Source organism: Metopolophium dirhodum, chromosome 7 (assembly GCF_019925205.1).
Source record: "Metopolophium dirhodum isolate CAU chromosome 7, ASM1992520v1, whole genome shotgun sequence".
Classification (NCBI taxonomy): domain Eukaryota; kingdom Metazoa; phylum Arthropoda; class Insecta; order Hemiptera; family Aphididae; genus Metopolophium; species Metopolophium dirhodum.
This window is the reverse complement of record NC_083566.1, coordinates 1,574,733-1,602,463: the sequence shown is the minus strand read 5'-3', so window position 1 is coordinate 1,602,463 and position 27,731 is coordinate 1,574,733. Positions and strand designations below refer to the sequence as shown.

The window sequence follows — 27,731 nt, the reverse complement described above, 5'->3', positions numbered from 1 at the left end:
CACATTAGCTAGGTACCTATATTTACAAAGATGTAAAAGGTTTTGAGCATAGCCCTTTCAACTTTGTCCGTATATTTTGTACACATATTTTATTATAATATAAACAAACAATGTTCTATATAATTAATATAATATAATATTTATTTTTGTTTTATTGCTGCGGCTTCGAAACAACTACGAAAAATGACGCGATCATTGTCCATCGCATCAAACAGCCGTTTATTTCTGTATAATACGTTATTATTAATTCTGTTTCACATAATATATTAATAATGCACGAGCGGTGTTAAAACCGCTTGCGTGTTCAACTTAAATTATGGGGTGCCACGTGCGCTCATTTTTTTAATTATATAATTTAACTACTCCTTTCTGACTATATATTATTATGACGTTTAAACGGGGGCCAATTCACTTGCGGCTCCCTTGGACCCGTACTATATTATGTATAAATGTTTAATACGTACGCGTATAGGTTTATAAAATAATTTGATGCTCGTACATATAGGTATATATAGTTATGTCGTAAATTTAAGCTAACGAAAAATGCCGATACAATCTATATAATAATATATATATTATTTATGTATACCTACTGCGATCATTATTATTATTATAATTTAACGTCAGTATCCACCGGGGTGATACAATTACTATTTATCGTTGTCATTGTGTCCACGCCTAAATGTTTTATGTACCTATCTATATATGCATACCTACTCGATATGCAGGCACGCTTGTATACCTAAACAGTTTTATGCAGAGTAGGTACCGACGACGGAGTGAGTGCTAATACCTACTTGTCGTAAAATAGACCACAGAGACAATCACGAGAGCATATAATATTATAGCAGTATAATAATATTACCTAACCATTATGTATTACGTGACCACTGTCGTAGGTACTACTCCAGCAGATCGGCGCGCCACGTAACCGCGGGTGACCGAAGTAACTTTAGTGCCGTTCGGGTGCAATGAAATTCCGGCCGAGAATCACCATCATGTCGGCCGTACACGATATCAGAAGAAACAAACACAACTCGGTAAGCCCGAGCACGATGTCCGCGCAAGAGTACAGTGCAAAAGAATTCAACGAATATCTGAACAAGTTAGTCTCGGTCGAAATCATACCTACTGGAATAGAGAAAAATGTGTATTTTATCGGTACCTGTGCCAAGTGGCGTTGTGATAAGGTATTTCATGAAGATATTGTGCGGTACCCCTCCTCAGCTATTAAATATGACATATATTGCATGCCACGGGTAAGGTCGAATTGCACTTATTTTAGTCGAATTGCACTCGGGTTAGAAACTTAGGAACAGGTAATGTTCAAACTGCACTCGAGTTCAAAAAGCTTCAACAAAAATGTCATGCATTGGACCAACTTCAGCAGTTAAAATTGAAATTTTGGATCCGCAACTGGACTAATGGTATATAATAATTAATAATTATTGTGAACATTTGATAAACAATATTTCGGACAATGTGAAAACGCGCCATCCACAAAAATAATTGTCCCAGTAAAAAATCTTCATCAATATTTGTTTTAATTTATAATAGTATCATGTGTGTCAATAAGAGATTTTGGTAAAATCTGATGGTTTTTTCGATGTTCATGATAAATTATTTTTCATACACGATTTATGTCGTTACTATTTAATAATTGTGTTAATTCTGTAGGAACGTTGACAATTTCTTCCCTATTAATTTTTAATGGTCTATAAATAACTTGGTCAGCTGCTTTTTTCTTTGCTGAATTAGAAATAAATTTTCGAAATAAATACATTGGTTCTTCGTGTTTATGTATTAACTCACGTTGAAAAATAACTGTAGAACTTTCATTAAGATACAGTTTTGACTTTTGAAAGACAACCGCGATGGGTACAACACCATTTAACACAGTTATTAATGTGTTTATCTGTATAAAATGTATAATTTTGGTACACAATTAAGTCACGGCCTCGTTCACTTTTAATAATTTCTAAAATATACGACATCTTTACACAGCGGAGGAAAAGCGTGTACTACGCACTGTGATGTAGTAGTAGGTACTATTTTTACATTGATCTACGTGACTTCATGTTATGAAAATAAAATATAAGTACCGTCAAATTCAATATTCATAAAGGCTAGGCTGCATTAATCTAAAATTTTACTGATATCAGAGCATATAGTATCCGGGTTATTGTATACTGTATCCCAAGAGTCAAGAAAAACCAATCATTAGCTAGGTACTTATTAAACACATCTCTTTTAGACAGTGTAGTTCTATAGAATAATACGTCATAATTGCAGAATAATTCACTTTCTTATAATTTCTACTAAAAATAATTTCATTAAATAATACATTATATTTGTAATATACCTAATAATATAAACAATTCAAAAGTATACAAAATAAAAATTAGTGTAGGTACCAATAATGATTACAATTTAAGCGGGATGGGAAGTTAGTGTTAACAAACATTTAAAATATTACTTTATTTTTTGAAAATGTTTGTTGATACCTATAATCTATATGGCTATATTAATGGCCTTATTTTTATTTATACAGTATTACAGTAAAGTTATAACTGCTAACCTTATAAGCAAGCCCGGATTAAGATAATTTTGGGCCCGAGGCCGAATAATAATAATAATAATAATAATAATAATATATCCATTATCCATATATATCTCGTTTAAGACGATTTCCTGACTAATACGCTAATTTTTAACTGGTCCTTATAGAGAGCGAGTGAGCGACTTAAACGGGTTCTACTGTATTATAAGAAAACGTACTATATACCCGCCAGGGGCTCACTATTGTTCAATAACTGTTGTGGGCCCGGATCGATGACCCCCTCCCCCCCTAATCCGGACTTGTTTATTCATGAGTAATTTTTAATTAAAGCTGTTTCATAATGTTTTTATCAACGATTTAGGACCGGAGTTCATTACTACATTCGGTACGTGTTAACGTTTGCGTCGATCTTTGGCGTTTTTCCGGTCAGCAGCATATACCGACGAGATGTCTACAAATTGACGTTTCGCTGGTATTATCCTATGGCTATTTACTCGTTTCTCCTGTTCTGTGGATTCGCGTCCATAGAGATATTCTCGTTGGACTACACCATAAGGAACTTGAATCAAGACAATCTGACCGCGAAAGGCACGACCTATATATTCTATATTAATGTATATATTATAATTTTTATAATTTTTATGTAGATATAGATAGGTAGGTATGACTATAAGCTTTAAGTATCTAAATAAATGTGCATGCATTGAGGAAATCATAAAAAATTACAATAGTGTCACAGTATATTAGCGAATAGCGTTAATTTTTAAATTTATAATGATGGAAAATGGCAATGCTTAATAAATTTTCGTTTTTGTTTTCACAATTCACAATAATGCCACCAAGTGGCGGATTTATTGGGGAGGGGGGTCCAGGGGTCTGGATCCCCCCAGACACTGATGATGTATACACATATAATTAATTAATTAATTTTATAAAAATAAAAATAATACATTTGAAATACATACTATTTTTTAGACCCCCCCCCCCCAGAAAAATTTTGAAAATCCGCCACTGATGCCACCTGTATGTAAGAGAGCGCTGTTATCTAAATTCCAAAAGTAGGTACTTAGGTATGGTTGGGAGTTGGAACACTTACTATTGCAGCTAGTTATGCTATGATATAATAATTAATAATATTTACAATTGTTCTCTAAAATATACAACAATGCCGCAGGAGGGATAAAGAAAGCCACGTCGGGAAGTATATTTTACGGTAACGCGTGTTGCGCTCTGTGGATGTTCATAAAACTAGCCAAGAAATGGCCTAAGCTGATGCAAGACTGGCGGACTGTAGAGATTTCGATGCAGAGGTTTGGCGCCCCAAGACTCGGGTGGAAATCGACTACTCTGGCTGTGGTATTGCTAGTGTTCGCATTCAGTAGGTACCTATATTATATATAATAGTGATGCCTTAAGAAATAAGAGGACGTAACACGGGCATTTGTTGTCTCCGCCTTATAAATGCGTATAGGTAACATAGCAATAATGTACGCTCAGCCGATCACATTTAGGATCGTTAGTTTAAATATTAGAATGGATCGACCTATTATGAAACTTGATGGTATAAGAACCTTTTCTGTGTTTGTATGTGGGTTTTTTTTACGATGATTCAGTTTTTAAGTGAGTTACGGGCGTTTTTAATTTTCGATATATTATATAAACTTGCTAAAAAATTGAACTAGGTATCGTAAAAAACCTACATACAAATACAGACAATGTTCTTACCATTGGCGCAACTAGGGGGGCTAGGGGGTCTTAGCCCCCCCAAATATCCTTTATTGATTTAGATATAAGCCTCCTATAGGTTATTTTTAATATAAATAGTTTTGCTAGCCCCCCCAGAATTTTAACCCTAGTTGCGCCTATGGTTCTTACCATCAAATTTAAATATAGATAGATTCGATCTAATTTTTAAACTAATGAAGCTAAACGTGATCTGCTCAGCGTTCATTTGATATAATATGTTATGCTGTCTTGGAAGGTGGAGAGACAACATATGCGATATGCCTGTGTTGTCTACGTCTAACAAACGCACCATATCTACAACATATGGTGTGTGTTCAGCTGCAGTTCCAGCCGTTCCAGGTTTCATAAAAAGTCAATATTCTCTCTATTCCCTACTAAAATAGTATGTTTTAAATTTAAAAATACAAAATTTAAACCGTTGCAGACTGAATACTGCAGTCTGTAGTGCTGTACACTTTACGGTTGCGAGACGGAAGTAACATATGCTGGTGTGTTTCTTTCATAATGGAACAATCATACTTAATTTTCCATGCACACTTTAATACTTTATTTAGAGTGAATTGTTTTATCTTGAGACAGCAAATTTATTATCCAAACACATTTTACATTTTAATTTTATGAGTAACTCTAATAGTATGAAAAATTGTGTAAAATAATATTATGTCCTTGAAAATTAAAAAAGCACAGTAAAATCTGTATCATATCTATTATCCGAAATATTATTATTTTAAATGTTAAGCTTAAAAACCAATTCATATAAAAATACAGAAATAGTAGAACTGTAAGAGTGACCTATAGGGTATTTCAAGTACTTAGGTAGTATATTATTAACGTAGTTCTTCAATTTTTCATATATAACTTAGGTATTAGAAAAAGAACATCCATGATTATATATTATATTAATATATTATTAATACCTTTACAGGGTGGTTCATTTCAGGGTTGTTGAAAAAACAACGTTTTTATTAAAAAATCATATTTTTTAATATTTTTTTATCCTTATATTTTTTAAGTTTTTACTTTTTTGTATGACAACATAGAGTTTTAATTTAATTTTCCAAAGCAGAATATTTTTCTGAGTATTTTGATACATAAAAATCGAATTTAGGACGAGTAGTTTATGAGTTAGGTTAGGTTAGACAAGTATTTAAAGTTTAGACAAGCGGAGTAGTGGACAAACATTTTGTGGGGTAACCCCATACCACTCCACTCCACGTCACCACCCATGAAAACTTTAAATACTTATAACTCATAAGTCATAAACAACTTGCCCTAAATTCAATTTTTATGAATCAAAATACTTAGAAAAATATTCTGCTATGCAATATAAAATTAAAACTCTATGCTGTCGTTCAAAAAAGTAAAAAACTTAAAAAATTATAAAGATAAAACATATTTAAAAATATAATTTTTTAATTAACACGTTGTTTTTTTAACAACTTGAAACTATGTAAAAATATATTTTCAAAAACATTAATACTTTTTGAGATAATGAGTGTTTTACGCTTAATGAACCACCCTGTATATACATTTTGGATTTATTTATTATTTATATTTAAAACATATTATATATATAGATATAAATTATTTTAGCCTGTACTATTATAAAAGTTATAGAAAATTTAATTTACTTTAAAATATTTAATATAAAAAATTTCGATATTCTTAAAGGTTAACGAAATATTTACGGAAATGTGGAAAATTTTCGTAAATATTGAAAAATGTAGCGAGTTCAAACTTACACTACAAGTCGGCACGGGTTAACCTTAACCGATTGGCTTAAAACTTTTGGCCGTTCATTTGTATACATATACGCACTCATATAAGGGGTGAGACTAGAAATATTATGATATTTTTTCCCATCATGTATAGTTAAGGAACACCCTAATATATATATATATACCAAACTATATCAATATTCAATAAATGTATATAAATATCATTATATTCATATATTAATATATTATCATATAATACTTATGTTGATAGTTATTACTTATTAGTTATTACTTATTATATACCGATACACCATACACACTATTTTCAGCTGAACATGGCTTACACAATTGGTTGAATACGAGGCCTGGCGGTAAAGACGACATTGCTTCCATGTCACTGATCGACAACGATGATAATGGCAGTCTTATACTACTCGATCAGTCCGTATGTACTTATAGTGTATACTAGCATTATACATGCATAAATACATAAATATATATTTAATACGCCTATAAGTTATTTGAGTTATTTGCGATGATTGTAATATTTATGATACTACAAATTCTAATTAAATATATTTATATTATATTTATGTATATTCAACATATGCCTCAACTACAATGGTTGCTATAGTTATTATTTGCATTGTATTTACATTATTTATTTTTTTAATTATAATAAATTGTACATTTCATTTTTTTTGAAATAAGAAATTATGCTTTTAGTGTCTGAAAATGGATCAATTGATTAGATTATCTGGGATGTTGAATTAATTTCTGGATTCTGTGTAATTTCAAATTTGGACAGTGAACGATGTTGTGCTTAGTGTAATTATTTGTATTGCATGTTGGGCATAATTTCGTAAGAGTTGTTACTTGTTTCGTCTTTTCCAGGTGTCCATGAGTGAATTTAGTGTGACCAATTCTTAGTCGGTTGAGAACTACCTACACTTCTCTTAAATTTAAGTTTATATATTTTGGCCAAAGTTTAACAGAGTGTTTAATTTCGCTTAATTTGTTTTCCGTAGTCTTGTGTTATTTTGTGTATATAATAAATATGTTTGTAAGCTCCAGATATAAGGTTGCTGATTTTTAAAGCCTGCAAGGGCTCCATTAGGTCGTATTTTTAAAATATATTATATTATTCTAGAACAAAAAAATGACTGGTTCATCATTCTAATTTCCAGTAATTCAGAAATCAGATAATTTATATAATAATATATATATTTTACGTCGTTAATCGTAATAGGTAGTGCTATATGCTAATCCCGCTCGCTTATCTATTACCGAAATGCGTAAAAATCATTGTTCTGTGCGTGGCGTCTTTTTTACACCACGTATATAGCCAGAGTACCGCAATTTCCCTGAGATTTATCTTAGAAATAATGAATATATTCCTCCCTAATGAAAATTCCCGTCTACGCCACTGCCGCCCCTATCATAATGTTGTCTAAGGTTGTATAATGATATGTATTATATAGTTAAATAGCATGATAATATTATAATATTATAATAGATTTTCCAGGATGTTGGGGACATATTTTAATTCGTGTGACTTTGTATACTATACCTATATTAATATAATATTATGCTGGGTGCATAAGTGACTTGTTAGATAGGTATAGGTAAATTACATTTATGAGGTTTTCCTATTGTTAAATACGATGTAGGTACATAAATATAATATTTAAATACGAATTAATTTGTTGTATAGGTACATTGATTAATATAGTTATAGTATAATATATGTATTGATTATTGAATATAATATTATAATATGTACCTATCATTATTATTACAAAATATTTGCTTTTTTTCAATTTTTTACATACCTAGTTAGGTTTTACATAAGTTTTTACCTGCCTACGCGTCTTACAAATGGCACACTGATGGTTGAAAAAAACAATTTTTTTAATTGCCCCCGAGGTAGTCATTGTCGCTTAGGTTTTCACATCACCTTTATTTGTTAAACGACATAATAATATCACATAGCCCGACGCCCGTGTCGCATGCGTTTTTTTTATTGTGGTGTCCCCTGTAGGCCTAATCCACATTGTAAGCGAGAACACGCGAACGCCGGTCGACTACAATAGTACTTTAATTTACATTTTACATAGATATTAGATCGGATTGACTGCACGTCTGCACTTCTCGCGTAAACATCATATTATTATGTGTGTTATACATCAATAAAACATATTTTAATATAAATAAATAAATATTGAATTTAATGTTTAATTGGTTTTAATTTATAATTTTTAATTTTGTAGGTTAAAATGTTTTGCGGGATAACCGTTTTTACTCTCTGAATTTATAACATCTATGTGACGGGGCTGGGAATAATGAATTATATTCTAATTTATATACCACTAGTCACTTCTTAGGTATATAAATTAAAATAATTCATGTATATAATAGTTGGGTATAATAATTAATAATAACAGTAGTTTTAAATTATTTAAAGGATGGATATCATCTCCAGATACTTATTTAAAATTCAACACTGTCCTAATATTATAACCATAACTATATTATTATTATTATTATATTTATCAAATTTATATCATACATAATAATATTATACATAGGTACTACTGTAATAATAAATATTATAATACTTTATAAATTATAAGTAGAGCGCGGATTTTTATGCAAATTGAAAAATAAATATTTTTTCCTATTCACATTTTTGGGATTTTTGTCGGTAATCTTTACAAATTCTAATGGTGATTTTTTTGACATATTACTGCATATTTAATTGTTATTGCATATTTCTGCATATTTTGACAACATTTTTAAAACAAATGTATAAAATAATATTTTGTCAAGCATAAAATTTAATAATATTATATTTCATAAGCACTAAGTGATTAGGTATTAGGTATTCATTTTACTAATTTTAAATTATAAATAACATTTTTTATTTATTAAGTAGATACCTCCATATATAGTTATAATTATAAGTTATTTATTTTGTTTTAAGTTATTTTTGAGTCATGCATTTATAAACTATTAAATTGTGAAATTTTTACCATATTACACAATATTTAAAGACTTTTTCTTGCATATTTTGTTGTATATTTTCACGATTTTGACTGAATATAATATGGGATATTTTAACACTTTTCAATGCATAAAAATTCGCACTCTACTAATTAGTAGACTAATTAGTCAAAATACATATATTTACAAAATATATCAAATCATCTTACTTAGTTTAGACATCTCTACTAGCTTAACTGCGCCGACCAAGACTTATGTCAAAATAATTCCTTACCGTCACTTAAGACTCAATAACTTTTCTATAAAGCTATAACTGTGTTGAAACATTGAGGTGCATATAACTATTTCAGATGTGTGCACTGAGATATATAATTCCTCGTGAATAATTGCATTCATTGTTGATACATGTGTCTATGAATCTAAAAAGGTGTAATTGTGTTGTGTTGAAAATAAAAATAACTTAAACTTCTCGAACGCGAATAAACTTAAGAAGTTAAAAAGAATTCCGGAAACTTTTAAAAATTAAAAATTAGAACAGATATCGAAAAAATAAAAATATTAATCACGAAATTAAAAACTAATGTACCTATATTATACAAATTTATTTTGAACAAAATTAAAACGGTAATAATACATAAATACGAAAATGAATAACAAACATACCTACTACTATTTAGCCAGCATATTTATTATAATGTTAAATATAAATAACTTGTTTATGTACGTTTTATATTATGTTTGTGGCCAACACGGCAACACACATATCTAATACTATATAAGTATTACGTAATTAAAGCTTAAATAATAATATTATATATTTATATATACTGTCCTAGTATAGCTAGGTATTCTATAGGCTACAAGCCTACAAAGCTAATTCAAATTTTATATATAACACACCACACGCGTGTAATATTAATATATTAGACGTAAAGTTAGAGCTGTATCATATTTTAAAATGTATAAGTACATGTACATCTATAATAATTAATGACAACAGATTTATGCATTTTTCATATACAGGCAACGTTCACAGGGTATCTCGAACGGTTCTCTCTAAAAACGCATTGGTATTTGTACGACGACTATGACAGTTATAATCCGGTAAAAGGCTTCTTAGTAATGTGGTTGAGCCTGACCGCGACGTTCCTGTGGAATTTCACCGATCTCTTCATCATGTTGGTCAGCTCAGCACTGGCGGCTCAGTTTAAGAAACTAACTAAATCCATGCACAGCGTCAGAGGTCAAGTGAGTGCAGTGTTTAAAATGTTTTTAAGGGGGCTGCAGCCGGTTTTGTCAAAAGTCAAAACTAATGTAGATTTGATCAGTGTAAACATTAATTTTGTTTGTTTTAATGTTTTTCAATAAATTTAAATTCCGTTTCATAAAATAAACCTTAAGGGGGCCAGAGGGGGCTCCAGTCAATGATAAAAAATGAATTTTAGACCAATAGGCTAGACAAAACTGGAAGGATTTGGTTTGACAGATTTTAATTTTGAAAACGGATTATGATTGATCAACAAGTTTACTAGGGAATGATCGAGGCGATTATGAATATTCCAATTATTGTAAGTGTCATAATGAATAATATAAATAAAAAAATATCATATTTTTTCGATATTTTTATTCTTGGATATCAAGGCTGAAAAAAAATAATATTCAAAATCGCCTCGATCATTCCCCAGTAAACTTGTTGATCAATCATAATTCGTTTTCAAAATTAAAATCTGTCAAACCAAATTCTACCAGTTTTGTCTAGCTTATTGGTCTAAAAGTCACTTATTTTCATCGGCTGCAGCTCCCTTAAATCCAAAATATATATTATATAAAAAAAAAAATTGTTTAACTCTTTGTTAAATCTTTAAGATACTTAGGTAATAATTAAACTAATTAGTGAGTATATAAATACCTATACTAAGTACTAGTTAAAACAATCCTCAAAAAATAAATGCGTATAACATCCATCTTTTGAGGGGTGGGGTATTACAGAGGTGGATACCGGGATGAAGTCCAGGCGCGATTACTTGTTAGTAAGTTGAGTTTAATATGTATACCCGAAGACTATAATATGTCTATATTGTAATTTATTCTTATCTGCCTATAATTCGTAAATGTTGTAATTACCTAACTATTCGTAACTATGATATTATTATGATGTAAACGTTATATAATGCCATGCATGTTTGTAGTATATGCGTCAATAAACTAAGACTATATATTATAATACTGAGAGCCCGACCCGCCCAAATATTTATAAAATCAGAACAAGAGTTTTTTTTTATTTTGAACATAGAAGTGACAAGTGTCCAGTATCCATATTAAAAATATATTGGACCCCCTCCCCCCACCAGGATTTTTTCAGGTGAGGCCTTGCAATGAGCGGTAAGCATGCGCACATAATATGGTACCTAAATATCCTATATTAGGTCATTAGGAACATAATATATGTATGCGATAAAGTGTACGAATAATAATAATTAATATCGATTTTTCTCATTACCGGTCACGTTGTTTGGAAGATGCTGACAATGTCGCAGTGGCAGGAATACCGAGAGACGTACACGTCCTTAACTCACCTGGTCAAGAAAATTGACGATCACATCAACGTCATAGTGGCGTTGTCGATAGGCAGCAACATTTATTTCATTTGCGCTCAGCTCATTACGGAAATCGAGTGAGACTATTATATTGTTGTTATACATGCAACATAAACCATAACGTACACTGTGATTTTATAAGCATACTCGAGACTCGCCCCATTTTAATGCTCATAAGTTATAAGTTATGATATCATTTTCGAGGACAAAGATTATGGAGAATAGAATAGCCAATTGGGCGCACGGAGGTTTTTTTTGATATTTTAATTCTGAAGTAATTTATATTAAGCATTTTAAAATTCTAATTTATTTTGTAGATTTTCAAATATTTAGTCATAACTTGCCTCAATAATAAAATATCAAAACAACTCACAAGCCCCCACAGGGCCCCGGATAAACGGATAATAAGAAATTATTTCTTACAATAAATTCATACTAATATACCTAATTAAAAACAACAGAGTAAAATGGATTTTTCTGAACGTATAATTTGCCATGTTATGTTCAGGATGGAGACAATACAATAATTTGCGGGTTTCGGCTACGACGTCCTCAAGAGGATAATGTCAGCGCACTGTTTGTTTTCCGTCTCTCACCCAACACAGATAAAACTCGTTTACACAGTCTGACTGTCTGAGTAGAAAGTAAAACTCGCTCAATTTGGGTTCTTGAGTAAAAATACCTATTTCGAAATGAAAATATGACAATACTTCAAAGAGCAAAACGGTGCGTTTTTTTCATTATTCCGAACACTCAATACATTGTTTAGAAATAATAACGACCATTTCAATATTTTTAAACGACCTGTTACTTTAAAAAAAATATTTATCGTCTTGCACTTCGAAATATCTCTTAAAAAACGATGTCGGCGCGTTTGCTCTCTCTCTATCTGACCCACGCGCAACATAGCAAATTTGCGTTCAGCGTTGAACCAATCTTAAGTAGTATGTAGAGTGAAGTTTAAAGTTTAATGTTTAACGTTAAGTTGTTAAGAACTTTAACTGTGTTCTTACGGTGGATTATTTTATGATATTCCAATTTTAATGCAAGATATATGTGAACTTTTTAACTGTAGCATTTAAAATGCACACTCATAACTTGTTTATGCAAAACTTGAAAATTTAAATATAGTAAAAAATTGTAAAGGGGAAAAAACGAAAGAACATATAGTTAATGTTCTTAACTTTAAGTTTGATGATCAGTCAAAACGGTTTATACAACAAATCACGTGCCCGTATGCATAGTCAATTTATGTATTCACACGGATAATGGACTTTTAGCCGCTCATTCTCTTAACTCAACGTTTAAATTGGACGAATCGACGAGCATGATTAAAAAATCATTGTGCATGGAAAACACGAAAAGCATCGTTTAAAATCAAATCAGGCTGACACACTAATCATTAATCATTTATCATTATTGTCACCAGTTCCATCAAACACAGCTACTTCAGAACGCTGTTTTACATGTACTCGTTCATGTTTTTGGTGTTTCGGACCACAGCAGTCGTGATGCAAGCGTCCGCCATAAACGACGAAAGTAAAAAAATTGTGCCAGAAATTTTTATGTGCCCGACGCATAGTTACAGCATTGAAGTATGACTTTAACACGCTCTTCATTATCAATATTTAAATTAGTTATCAACTGAACAACATGCCCGAGGTTTATAGATTAGAATCCATAAGCCTGGGTACAGGGGGCGACTCCAATGTTTAGGGCCTTGGTGCCGCGGCCCACCCAATGTGTATTTCTAAACAATTTTATACTGTTAAAAACAAAATTACAAAAAAATCATCGAATTTTTCAGAAAATTATGACTTCCCCCCCCCCCCCTCACCATGTCACTGGAACCGCCCCTGCTTGGGTAGAATGTATTGACATCATCAAATTATTTTTTAAATGATACCTAACTAATATAAAACATTTAAATGTACAGTTAACCAATTAATTACTTTTATTCATTTAATTTTTATACACATATTTTGTAAGTAAATATCGTTTTCCTGGCAATGGTTAGGTATCTATAATAACTAGGGCCCGGAACTTGACTAAAAATCTTTAAAAAAATTCACACAAAAAAAAATTTTAAAATGACATACCTATAAACATCAAAAAATGACCACAGAAATACCCAAAATTATTTTATAATGACTGAATATTTTTAAAAATTTAAGTTTTACAAAAATTACGTTTTATACAATTCATGGGTCATAAATCGTCTTTATTATAGGTTCTATCTCTTTAAAAATGTTATCTCTCGAAGGGCCTTCAAAAATATTTTTATACAGTTTGAAATAATTCGATCGACTTTTGGGAAATTTTTTCTAATTGACTGGGCCTAAAATAGTAGCGACCTACAGTTTACTAAATAATCGTAGATTGCGACAACAAACGATTAAGATAATGAAAGTCGATAATCGAAAACCTAATGGAAACTGAATGTGTTACTATAAAGTGTAATTTTCATCAAGAAAAATGCAAATAAATGTGAAAAAAAAAATACAAAAATGAATAAAATGCACCAAAAACACTAAAAAATGACCGTTGAACAATAAATTTCCTAAAAATGCAAAATACAATTTGAACCATTAGATTCTATATTAGTATATTCTATGAATCAAATTACTGTAAAGACGAGCCTCGTATATGTAAGCATTAGAAAAAAGGTTAAGTTCCGGGCTCTAATAATAACTCTATGATAACTGATCGCCACCAATCCCCTTAATAATTTACTTTCATTATTTTTTAATTGTGTATTAAATCCGAGCCTAAGAACATCTAATTCCGTGTTCAAAAGTACTCTTATTTTTCACAATACAGATTACAGGTGCAGATAGGTATTCAAGAATAGGTCTATGCCTATTATAGTCTATAGATAATAGATACATTATCCGATTATCACTAATCAAACTTAATAATTATCATAAATAAATTACTTGCTTCTACAAGACGCTGTATTTATAGTAATGTTGTAACAATATTTCGGTTTTATGTACTTAAATATCTTGGTTGGTGGTTTTCATAAATTTATTATATAGGTACACAATAACTGATACTAAGTACAAAGTAAAACAAATTATTAAGAAGACCCCACACATGATGTGTTGTCTCAGTCTCAACAGGAACCTACAATTCTATATTTTAACTGTAATTATTAAAATTAGTGACCTTTTGTTCAAATTTTAGGTACGATTATTATCAATGGCATCTCTGAGGTTTTTATTCATATTCTCATTACGAAGAAAGTTGTGCATTTTTAAACTTTATATTTTTTGTACATTTTAAAATTATCACTTGCTTCACAATTCAAATATCAATAAAATGCCATGCAATAATCTTATCATTCCGTTTTTATATTTTAAAATATGCATTTTATATTCACTATAATTTTAAAAATGACAAACTAAATTGGATTATTAAGATTATTGTGAATGTTGGTAACATTTGTTATGTTGCACATTTGTAAGACAGAGACAACATATACGGGTGTGGCGTCCACTTGATTAAAAATGAAAATTAAAATAATAAAATAATAATAATTTTTAAGTAATAAATATTTTTTAATGTTATTTTATTTCTGTAGGAACAATACAAACTTAATTGGCAACTATAAGTAATCTATCATAAAAATATATATATTTAGCAAATATATCTTGCATCGTTTTGGCCCATAAATATATTGTGTCACAAATAAATTATTCTACAGAATGTAGGAAGATCTAAAATAGTGCTAAAAAGTAAAAATATTTTGTTATAAAAAAATAATTAGTGTAGAGGCTTAAGCATACAAAACTATAGTCAGTTTTTAATCAATTCATAACATTTATTGTTTACTTATAAATATTCAAAAATTACATATAATTCTGTATATAATACAATAAAAAATATTTAAATTTAAATAAATTACTTTATCGTTTTATTTTTAAGACACAAAGATTTTTACAAGAAGTCACATCAGATTATGTTGCTTTGACAGGATTAAAAATGTTTTCAATTACAAGAAACTTTCTTTTAGGGGTAAGATAAATTTGAAAAAAATTAAATTTATGAGTTCGTCACAAATGGTATTTTCAATTTTCGTTTCAGGTTGCTGGAGCAGTTTTAACATATGAAATTGTATTAATACAACTACAAAACACAAATTAAAATCAGAACCTTTGTCAAACAATTGTTACCTTTAAAATAAAAAATTATAAAAAAATTTAATATTATGTACGATACATAAAGGATTTATCTCGAATTTCAAAAGTTACTTTATTGTGACTAACTGAATCCACGTAAACTATAATTTGTTTTTAAACGGTTTCTTCTTCTTTGTTATTGTTATTGTTTTCAAATGACATATGATGGTTGATTGAACTTAAGTCTCGTAGCAACAAAGTAACGGTATTTGTTAAGACTTCATTATCTACGCAGCCATTTACTTGATCTTCAAGTCCTTTAGAACAATAATGAATTGTAAATTGTTAGACTCTAGTAAAAACTTAAATAATGAGTTAATTTTAACAAAAAAAGCCTACCATTAGTCTTGGCTTCAAATAAATTGATTCTGGCTTCTAAATTGTCAAAGCCATCTTCAATTTCTTCCAGTAAATTTTGTCTACAATCAGAAATATTGATAGGTTTTTCAGGTACTGGACCAGAAAGCACTGAAATATTATTGATTAAACATTTAATATTAAAAACATGCTGAAATAAGCTTAAATATAAGTATAAAAATAGTATTTAGTGAATTTACATTCTTCAAGCTTATCTTGAATAGGTTCTTCATTTCTTGTTAAACCTTGTTCAGACCACAAATAAAGTTTAGGATGATCAGGGGTTTGACTATAAAAAAAAGAATTAAGAATGATTAAATTATTGTGAATCATAGATATCTTGCCCACATTATTTTAACTAAAAAACGTAAAAAGATTAGCTTACCCATAAATTGTAGTTTTAACTCGTAAACTGTGCAAATAATTACTGTGTTCTAACACCTCAGCTACTAACTGATGAGATTGTTTTAAAATAGCTTCATCTTTTCTCCGTCGCTCATCTTTATGTTGTAAAACACTAGAAATGATACACAAACTTAGATACATACAAAATTGATTTAGTTGATCATAATGTTTAGTATAAAATTATAACAAACCTGGCTAATGTTCCTTCTTTAATCCAATCTTGTGAATAGTCATATTGTTTTGATCGTCTTTGCTTCAAAGGATTTAAACAACTAGTACAAGTATAGTTGTCGGGTACTTGATCTTCAGATTCAATTTTGTTACAATAACCATGTTGCCAGCACAAACAAACATCACACTAGAATAAAAGCAAAATTGAGATGTACACAAGTGAGACAAAAACTGTAGGCAGTAGTTTTAAATAGCAAAAATATTTTTAGACAATTTTATGCAGAAATGTAAATAAAAAGATCTATATGAATTAACATTAAACAATATCAAAAGAATAAAAATGTTTAAAAAATTGTATAGTTAGATAATACATTTTAAAAAAAAATCATTGAGACATACTTGAATCATTAAACCGTCTTCTTGATTTGAAGCACATGAACAATTGATCACCTCTTCTTTTGGTAAAGTTTCAACATCAGATTTATTTTTTTTAATTTTAAAATGCCGGTCTGAGCCTCCTATACTTATCATATCATAACTGTCTGCAATCAAATAACATTAAAAATATTATATTAAAAAAATGTATACAATCTAGATAATAAAGTTTGATTTTTACCTCTAGTTTCATTTTCAAAATCATCAACTAACGTTATATTTCTAATAGCTTCTTTTATTTGAGCATATTCTTTAACTGGTGTCTCAGTTATTGAGCTGAATGATTCTACTATACCGGAAAATCCAGAATCCCTGAAAATTCAATGAAATACGTATATTTGTAAATACATCTATAATTTATTAAAAAACATTACTTAGAATCGTAAGCTTGAGTTATATTGTTTGGTTGGTCATTGGATGTGAAAGATGTATTATAATTTTCAGAATTGAGAGAGGTATTACTACAAATTTCTTGTCTGTAAAATGTTTTGTATGACATTAAATGTTATGCTCATTCCTTATAAAAAATTATATTTTACCATAAGACATGGTATTGTAAATAAATAAATAGGTAAATACTAACTCAGTCAATTTTAATGATGAAGAAATTATGCTTGGTGAAGGTGTTTCATAAGACGTATTGCCCCCCCAGCTTCTTTTAGCTTCCAATTGAGATATTCTATGAAGAAAATATGACGGAGATAATTCATCAATATTTTCACCTTCGATTCTTGCTGTTGCGAGATCTGTTACATTTGGAGTAGACACCAATAATTCAGTGTATTCGGAATGATAGTGTTTAATGTGCATCTTAGATAAAAATAATATATTATCACAATTAATTTTATAAATTGTAGAAAAAGTAGAAATTTATTGAGACTAACCATTAACAAATTTTCTTTTCGAAAAAGTTTTCGACATTCTTGTTTTGGACATCTTAACCCTTGTTCATTGGAAGCTTCCATTCTAACTGAAATTTTTATAAATGTGAAAAACCAATAAACAATACTAATAAGTATTTTTCAAGTCTTTTTGACAAATTTACATGCTAATGAAAATAATCTTTTTTAAGAAAGTGTAACATTGAAAAATGATTATATACTTTTTTGTAGTAGAGTATTGTTAGCTAGTTCTTGGAATAATGGGGAACAGCTTTGAGGTATTGAATTTTCTTGTAAAATAATTTCAGGAAGAGATGGTTTAATTTTTTTTAAAGGTGGTGGTGATGTTGCTGTATCATCTGTATAACTCAATGTGCTGATATCTGGCACCGTACTAACTTTTGTTCTTAAAAGTAATAAATATATTTTTAATAAAACAAGATATAAAACGGATTTATATTTATATACTTACTTAACATTATTTGAATTTAATTTAACAACTAATTTTTTTTTTTTACTTTCACTTCTCTTTGATTTTGATTTTTTTTTATCAGATCGTCTTTTTATACCAAATGGTTTTTTCTCTGCGATAATAGAAAATAAATTAGGTTATGTATTACAAATGTATTCATTATGCTAAACACTATTCTCACTTCTTTTTTTTTGTTTAATATCACTACGAGAAATAGATTTTGTTGGTGAACATATTTCTGCCTCTGCTTCAATATCTTCCAATAGTTCTTCAAAATTTTCGGATCTCAATAAATTAGTTTCTATCAAATGTTTAGGAGTTTTTGAAGAATTAATACTTTCTGCAACTGTTTAATTGAACAAATAAAATTAAAAAAGTTGTTTAATTATAGTTATTTGTTTAAATACCTTTTGTAACTTCCATTCCTGAATTTTCTACAATGTGTGATTGTTTTAATATTGTGCTGGTAGAATGTTTTTCATTACTCTAAAAACATGGTATTATAATAATAATTTTGACCAAAATAATATTTTTTAAATATTTGTATCAATGTATCAAAAAAGAATAAATTAACAAACAGAAGTTCAATTTTAATATAATTATACTAAGTAGACCTACATTTGTTTTTCAATGAAATACACTATTTAAAAGTATGATAAAAAATCTGATAAGGATTAATCACAGTATTATTCATCTCTAATCTATAATATGATTAATATACCAATAGTTCGTAAGCACTGTAAAATTACAACATTTCAAATAAAAGGTAAACAAATTGTAACTGATAAATGTAGAAAAAAAAACCTATAACTTAACTTTCCTTATTCTTATTGTCAGTTGCCATCTTGGCATGTACTTAACAAATAAATACAAATAGAAAATAAATAACACTTACAGGAGTGCCACACAATAAAAGTTGTTTTGACTCACGATCTGATTTCTTAGCATCCTTTATTATTTTTTGTTCTTTATGTTTAGAATCTATGAATAAAATTATATAATTATTTAAATTAAAATCTCAAACGTAAATATATGATAATAATAAATAAATATTTTGGATTAACTATTGAAATCATAAAAAATAAAAACAATAAAAAAATAGTATGCAAATAACTGTTTTATAAACAAAAAAATAAAAGACTATCATTTATTGTGAAGTAAATTGAATAAAATAAAATTTTAAATTTAATCAAGCCCATGAAATTGAGAATTTATTTATTGTAGAAGAATAGTTAATGTATTATTTACACATATGTTATCATTTAAACTAAGTTTTGACGATGTATCAAAGAATCATTGAATATAATGTTTATAATTAGTCATTATAGTATTTAATAATTTAATAAGATATTCCAACTAGGACTATACAAACATTCATTAGGGAAACTTATATGAGTAGACATTCAGATAGAGGTCACTGACCTACCCCTTTATTAATAGCCTATTAATAGTGAGACAAATACTGTAACTAAACTATTATAAATAATTTTAACTTAATAGTCTAGCTAGCAGTCAGTTATGGCTACTATTGTGAACAATAGAATTTAATATTAGTCTTAATGGAAATATCAAATTACCGTTGCAACAAAATTTAATGAATAACTAAAACTAACTTAACAATTGATAACAAATAGAATATCACATAAATATGAAATAAAAACAGTATTATAAATTTGAATTTAAAAATTAAGCAGAATGTTCTTATAAACAAATAAAAATATAACATGAGTACATTTAATTTGAAGATGTTTCTATAGACTACATTCATTGACAGTGAATACATATAAGTAAAGTTGTGAAATTTGATAGTTTGTTTGTAATATGGCACAAAAGTGGGGAAATTATAATTCATGTTATTTATTATTTTTTCCATATAAGTAATTTTTTTTCTTGATAAATACCTTGTTGCTTTTACTTTACCATACACAAAGTGAAAGGAATATGATAATTTTTTCAAACACGAGTTTAAATATTAATATATTTTAACAATTTAATTCATATACATAATATAATTTTAGTTTTATTCTCTAATGTATGTAATTAAGTGAAAGATGCAATTATAAACGTATTCTATTTCATATTCTGTATCAACGTGTTCAACTTTTAAGGTAACACAAATTATTTCATCTGAATGATCATTCATTTTATTGGAGGTTTTAAAATCGGATAGAGGATATTAAAATATACATAAATTAGTAATTACCTATATAATAAATTTTTATTTTGAAAAGTTTTTATTGCGTATTTTTATTGTAAACCTTTTATTTTATGTGCAAAAATCCTACATTTTATAGTCTTTTTTTCATTTTTAACCAACATTAAAAACATGACAACAATATGAATGCCCCATGATAACTTATCTAATTTATATCACTGCCTCAACAAATCTCTAGCGTTTGATATAGAAACGGTTTTAGGGAAGGCAAGCATGGAGGAGGGGTGATCCAGAGGTCACACCAGACATACATAATTCCACATTTTTTTAAAAAAATATTTAATTATTTGGGTAATAAAACAAATTTAATAATGTAAGTAAAATATTAAAATCAATATGAATTTCGTAGTTGATGGCGATGATACAACTAAAATTAAAAACTAAAAAATAATAGTATACATATATCTATAATATATAATATATATTATTCAGACAAGTGTGTGCAATTAGGAATTGTGATTGTAAATAACAACTTGTCTCAATTTATTTTTAATAAGTAAAGTATACTGTATTTTACAAATAAGAGAAAATTAAAATTATAATACTTTTGTTAAATGTATTCATTTTATTTTATTATTTAACACCTTTTAATGATAATTCAACAGTATCAAGTGATGTAACTTGTGAATCTTATATAGTTATATAATATTTAAAAATGTACAAGTTAAATATCTGAGTAGCGTCCATTCAAATGAATGTTTCCAACCCCCGGATTGTAGGTCTGGATTCGTCCCTACATTGACGATACTGGTTTGAATGAACTCTAAATTTAAAAGTCTCCTTCCAAAATATATTTTACAAACCATCATTGTCAACAAACATACAATTTTAGTTATTACTAAATTAAACTTAAGAGAACGCTATACCCACATGTGCTGTCTCCATCTTACAAACACGTAACATGGCCTATTGAACGTTCTGAATAATCAATTCAACTCTGTTATGATTAATATTGGAGCGAATTGACCTATTATCAAATTTAGAAGTGAGAATATTATCTAGTAAACCTAATAGTTTTTTTATATTTTTATTTTAAGGCAAGTTATGAGTATTTTAAAATGCATAAGCAAATAATAATTTTAAAATACTTATAACATGTTTTAAAGTTAAAATATGAAAAAACCTATGATGTTCACTAGTTAATATTCTTACTTCTAAATTTTATAATCATCCAATTCGCTCCAGTATTAATCATAATAGTTAAATATAGATTATTCAGAAAGTACAATTTGCTAGGTTTAGCGTTTGTAAGACAGAGACAACATATGTGGGTGAAGCGCGCTCTTAACACGTTAAACGCCAACATCAACCCATAGTTGACACGACTAAACAGGCGCCCATGGCCGGTGTCAACCCGTGGTTGACATAGAGTAACCTATTTTGTATTGAGTCTTTTTTGGTGGCTATAGCTGCATACATTTAAAAATTATATAGGATATTCGTAACCATATTGATAATTCCGTAAAATCTACTAATTTTACAATTGGCGACGATCGCCCGCAGGTCAAAATGTCAAATGATGTCGGCTACTGGCGTGCGCATGCCAAATTGACGTTGGCGTTCAACGTGTTAATAAACGCAATAGTTTTCAAGTAATTTTTAATAATTTATTTATTTTTGTAATTTATGCCCGACAGGCCATTTCGCAATGTAAATATAAAATTCCAAGTTTAATTTTAGTGCCATAATATTTTTTTAATTAAACACTGAAATTATAACTATTTAATTTAAACTAAGAATATTCACACTAGGTATAATAAATAAAATGAAAATAATTCCATGTCTTACCTTGAGTTTTTTTTGTCAAAAAATCATCTTTTTTAAACTTCACTTTAAATATACTAGATGATCGTGCACTTGTAGTAGATTTTTTTGAAATTTCTTTTTCAGATGGCGGAACATTAGCAACTATTGATTTTATTTCAGGTAAGCTATTTTCAGAATGGCTAAAATGTAAAAACGAATTAACAATAATTTTTTTAAAAAAAGCAATAATAATTTATTCTTACGTCGCAAATTTTATCAATTTGTCATCCCATTCTTCAGTCATAGGTTTAATTCTATGACTGTCTTTGTTAATCCATTCATTTGCTCTATTACCTTCTTTATAAGATATAAATATTTCATCACCATCATCCTCTTCTATAAAAGCTGGTGTCCTAAAATAAATAAATATTTAACATACTTAATTAATTAGTAATTACTAATACATTTTTTTATGTAACTATATTTTAAAAGTACATATTAAGTATATAATTACAATATTAATATAATATGTTAAAACTATTTTATTAAATCACCTAAAACAATTGAAATAAAGCATTTCAAAAAAATAGTTAAGGGATGTAAAATACAACATAATAACAATTATTTTTTTTTCTGGTGACTAAATTAAATAAATATTTAAAAAAAAAAACAATTAGTATTCTATATCAATAAATAGATTACTATCAATAAATAATAGTTTTCATTAGATAAATGTAATTTACCTAATAAATCCTTTTTGAAAAAATATAACTGACCTTATGTGTAATAATATCATTATAACTTTTAATTAAATTTTATGTAAATGAGATTTTATTTTTATGACTTAATATTTAATAGCAGGGCTCGGGACTTAAAGTACTTAAAATCATTAAAATAAGAGCCTAAAAACATCATTATAAGCACTCAAATAAGCATTTAAAAAACTTAAATTCAAGCAAAAATATTTCATCAAAATAAAAAAAACTTTCTTTTTACATCATAAGTAGGGTACTATAGACATAATTTGTATAGCTGTGCTAAAAATAATAATTAGGAAGAGTTTCTAACTGAAAAATCAAAAAATATCAAAAAATCTTAATATTATAAAAAATCAAACTTCACTTTCAAGACAATTTGCATTATTATTTATAGATTTTCTGAGGGATTTTCTGAAAATTAAAATGCAAACAATATTTACAAATAGTTGAAAAAAAAAATTAATTAATTAAATCTTACTGTCATTATTGCATTAAACGATTTAATTTTAATTCTATCAAAAACAACTTGGCAGTAGAAACCATAAAAAAAGAAAAATTGGTCAAAAAACCAAAAATAACCAGAAAAACTGGAAATAAGTATTTTTTTGAAAAATCAATGAAAAAAGCACTTTCAAATTTCATAATTGAACGTGTCGTAACATGACCTACACTTCCATAGCACTCTGCTACATTTTGAGTCAATCCATAAAAATAAGCAAATGCTTCAAGTCCCAAGCCCTGTTTATTAGATACATATGATTCAGACAATACAATAATTGATGGATAAATATAAATGAGAATAATCACCAGATTAAATATTAACAAATTAACCTCTTCCAGTGTAAATTAGGATATAATTTATAGCAATTGAGATTTATTTATTTTTCTGCAGTAGTTTATAGAGCTAATAGGTTTACATTGATGTACCTATTTGAATAGAAGATTTTCATGGAATGCGTTACATTAGCCAAATTTTAACCCTTTGAGAAGAAAATTAAGAATACATGGACGTTAATCGGGGAGCCGATTAGGAAGGAGAAATTGAAAAAAAAAAATTTTTAATTTGGTACACTGAGGTATATTTACGTCTCACTTTTATCACCATATTCTTAGTGATGATATATAAATATGTCCTAAATAAGTGTATATAATAAACGTTGATTTATAAGGTAAAATCCTATAAAATAAAAAAAAACATTGTTGGTAAAATCATACAATATATATATATATTATATACATAATTTCTTTTTTAGGCATAACTTTAGAAAAGGTATATACAAGTCAATGCTTGTTAGGGTATTATAAAAACGCAGTCAATTTTTATTTCATTTTTCAATCTTGCAATTAATTAATAAAATTAAAAATAAATAGTGAAAAAATTCTTTATTTATAATAAGTTACCAATCTTAAAAGTTTGAAACTCACTGCTTCTAGACATGATATTTTGTATTTTGAAAAAAGAGGCTCATTCAAAATAAACCCAATATTTGTGTCAACATATAGGTATATGCGAAAGTTTATTCTCCACAAGAATTATTTCAAATCATAACAAGAGAATAAATACATTGTTGGATGAAGCTAATGTTGCTTGTGTTTCATTAAGGATATCTAAGACTAACAAAATACAAAACTGATTGGTATTCAGTGATTTTTATTAAGACCTTCATCACTCTGAGAAAAAATTGTTAATAGATAGATACAAACCATCAATATATTACTGGCATGTGAATTTTTTAAAAATTGAATACAAAATGTGGGCAGAGACCTAACCTAAAGGTTTGTCATCTCTGTTCTATACTGAAAACAATAATTACTCAAAATACCAGATGCAGATCAATTTTCTAATTCCTATAAAGCTCTGGTTGTTTTGAATTCCCTATCTTGTACAGCTTATAATAGTATACAACATTTATTCCAATGACACAATGTTTATTCAATTTAATTTATTTCTCAACCGACCGTTTCTAATATTCACTTGTCCACACTAATAATTTTCTGATAAATAGAGTGGTACCCAACAAGAATTAAAATCGTTGAATGCCAAAAATGGCAGATGTTATTAATTGGGCCATCGTTTGAGATTCAAACAAATAAAAGAACAGTACACGACGAGGTGGGTGTCGAATTTGCGGACGCAACCGCTGGGTCGAGTCGGCTACATAGAAACAATTAACAAACAGAGCGAATTTTTACAAAATTGTCTAGCGATGCTTACCATATGTTTCCAGGAGATTGGATTAGCAGTTCTATTCCGATGTCGAAGTCCATGTTTGTTCAATTTTTTGGCGGCGTTGACAGTGAAATTTTCGACAATTCGCGTTGACGCCGACAACAGACGCTATTCGGCCATGTGTGGCGGTGGTTGGTCGTCTGTCGCCTGTCGTTCGGTGTCGATTTTCCGAAATCGAAATTCGACAGCATCGACACTCGGCAGTATATTAAACTTAATTTTTGAAACCGTCGTTAATTGTTATTATATTTTTAATTAATAATTATTATAATTGCGCCATTGTGGTATGATACTATGATAAAAAAAAAAAATAATAAATAAACCGAAATCTCAATACCGATTACCGATCGATAACAAACAAACTTCGGCGCCTCGGCGGCATTTTACAACTCTATGCTCACTGCTCGGATGATAAGAGTTCGTTAAAAACAGTAAGGTACTACAACGGCAGCATATTTTGGAACAATAGGTAGGGAATTACAGTGATCCAACGTTACCATTCTAGACCTCGGTGGTCATCGGATAATAAATAAACGACACTATCCCCTCCACTTTTATAATTTTTTTATTTCGGTGTTGTAAATAACAGGACACAGCCTGCACTAGAGCTGTGCAAAAAACATCGATGTTTTGAAACAAAACTTCAAGGTTTTTGTTCGATACATCGCTTGTTTTAACATCGATTTTTGGTCTTCGATGTACCTATCGCAAAAAATATCGATGTTTTTTTCATTTTTTTTCCATTTTTTTTTAATTACTTGAATTTTTATTTTTAAAAATTATTTAATTTGAAACATGGTATAATATACTAATATGTAAGGTCCATGTAAATCTATGTGAAAAAATATAATATTAATTTGCAAATTGTTACCCATGATTGTTTTTTTACCCATGATTGAAGAACGCTTATAACAGAATAAAAAAAATGTTTGATCAAAAAAAAACCTTGTGGTTTTTTCCAAGAATCCGATACATCTAAACAATCGATGTTTAAATTTCGATTCATCGATACATCGAACATCGATATATAAATATTTTGCCCATCCCTACAGTCTGCAGGTGCAGTAGTCAGTAAACTCGGTAGAGGGAATACTACATTTTTTTTTTTTGAGTTTTCAAATTCCGACATTTTATCTTTGTTACTATTTATTTTAAAACAATGCATACCTATTTCAGCTATTTGTTGATAGAAATATATTCAATTGCTCCCATTGGCGCAACTAAGGGGGGTGCACTGGAAACTTGTGAAGTACTCTATCAATAAATACAAAAATGTTGTACTATACTGTTTATCGAGGAATATAAAAACTGGGTACTTCACTATTATGTTCCAACATTCCCGGCTATAACAGTATAACATAATAAATTAATATTATGAAATAATCTTTAACTTAGGAAAGTAATTAATGTTGTAAAGAACAGGTCACAGTTACGTCGTTATTACTTATTTGTGTAACAATGATCATATCTAATATTTTCTTATAAATCAACAAAATAACTTAGATATTTTTCTCTTTATCTTTGGCGGGATAAAAAACTGCCCATGATTCATGAATGTGAGTGCGTTTATATTGTTTCCTTGTTTATAATTTGTTATAATTTTATTTATAAAACCATTGAGGACGCGTAAAATAGCCAACAATATTTCAGTTAAATTTTGTTGTTCGAAAAACTGTTATGGTGTTATTTTATGAAAATTAAATATATCAATGTTTTATTCAATTATTTATAATATTAAACAAATAACAAGACCTATAGAACCTATATTATTTAAAAAAAAAAAGAAAATACAAGAAATTGACAATCTAGATTTTCCAGCTTTAAGCTGTTCTACTTCTTGTCCAAATCAGCCAGAGTCAAAAAATCCTTAATAAAATCTGAAATAACCAAATAAAAAACACCGTATAATGGTATATACCAAAATATTATTGATTTGGGCAATTAAGAGAGGAGAGATGGACCACGTTATCCTATAAAGTCTGAATTAGCAGTATTTTAAATAAATATAATTAACAGGAGAGAAAAACCATGTTAAAATAAATAGTTGTGACAATTTTATTTCTTATCTGTTACTGTTTCACTTATATTAAAATATAGTATATAAATATTAAATATACATTTGAAATTATTGTTAATATACAGATATTAACAAGAAGACTAGATGATTCAACTTTTGTTCAAATCAATATTTTAAATTTTTTTTATATATAATTTATAGTCTTTTGCGCTACACGTATAATATTAAAGAATATTTTT

General features: G+C 28.4%; 2 protein-coding genes across 3 annotated transcripts; one reads left to right on the top strand and one right to left on the bottom strand.

The window, feature by feature from the left end:
* Window positions 1-927: 927 nt before the first annotated feature.
* Window positions 928-15,650, top strand: LOC132949002 (gustatory receptor for sugar taste 64f-like). Its single transcript, XM_061019739.1, has 8 exons — window positions 928-1,105; window positions 2,922-3,148; window positions 3,735-3,938; window positions 6,354-6,469; window positions 10,051-10,275; window positions 11,547-11,701; window positions 13,054-13,219; window positions 15,552-15,650. Exons 1-8 carry the CDS (start codon window positions 972-974, stop codon window positions 15,648-15,650), a joined length of 1,326 nt encoding a protein of 441 aa, XP_060875722.1. The 5' UTR covers window positions 928-971.
* LOC132949001 (PHD finger protein 20-like protein 1) lies at window positions 15,423-25,894 on the bottom strand. 2 transcript variants are annotated; one of them, XM_061019738.1, is made up of 19 exons: window positions 25,461-25,894; window positions 22,751-22,900; window positions 22,530-22,687; window positions 19,422-19,507; window positions 18,934-19,012; window positions 18,708-18,872; window positions 18,527-18,638; window positions 18,276-18,460; window positions 18,058-18,143; window positions 17,757-17,983; window positions 17,548-17,649; window positions 17,355-17,485; window positions 17,138-17,280; window positions 16,759-16,925; window positions 16,548-16,679; window positions 16,363-16,451; window positions 16,145-16,273; window positions 15,878-16,062; window positions 15,423-15,799 (listed from the first exon to the last, which is right to left on the bottom strand). In XM_061019738.1, the coding sequence occupies exons 1-18, from the start codon at window positions 25,511-25,513 to the stop codon at window positions 15,920-15,922; spliced, it is 2,337 nt and encodes a 778-aa protein (XP_060875721.1). In that variant the 5' UTR covers window positions 25,514-25,894; the 3' UTR covers window positions 15,423-15,799; window positions 15,878-15,919. The 2 variants fall into 2 exon arrangements, with proteins under 2 accessions (XP_060875721.1, XP_060875720.1); XM_061019737.1 differs by having other exon boundaries at window positions 15,423-16,062.
* Window positions 25,895-27,731: the final 1,837 nt, after the last annotated feature.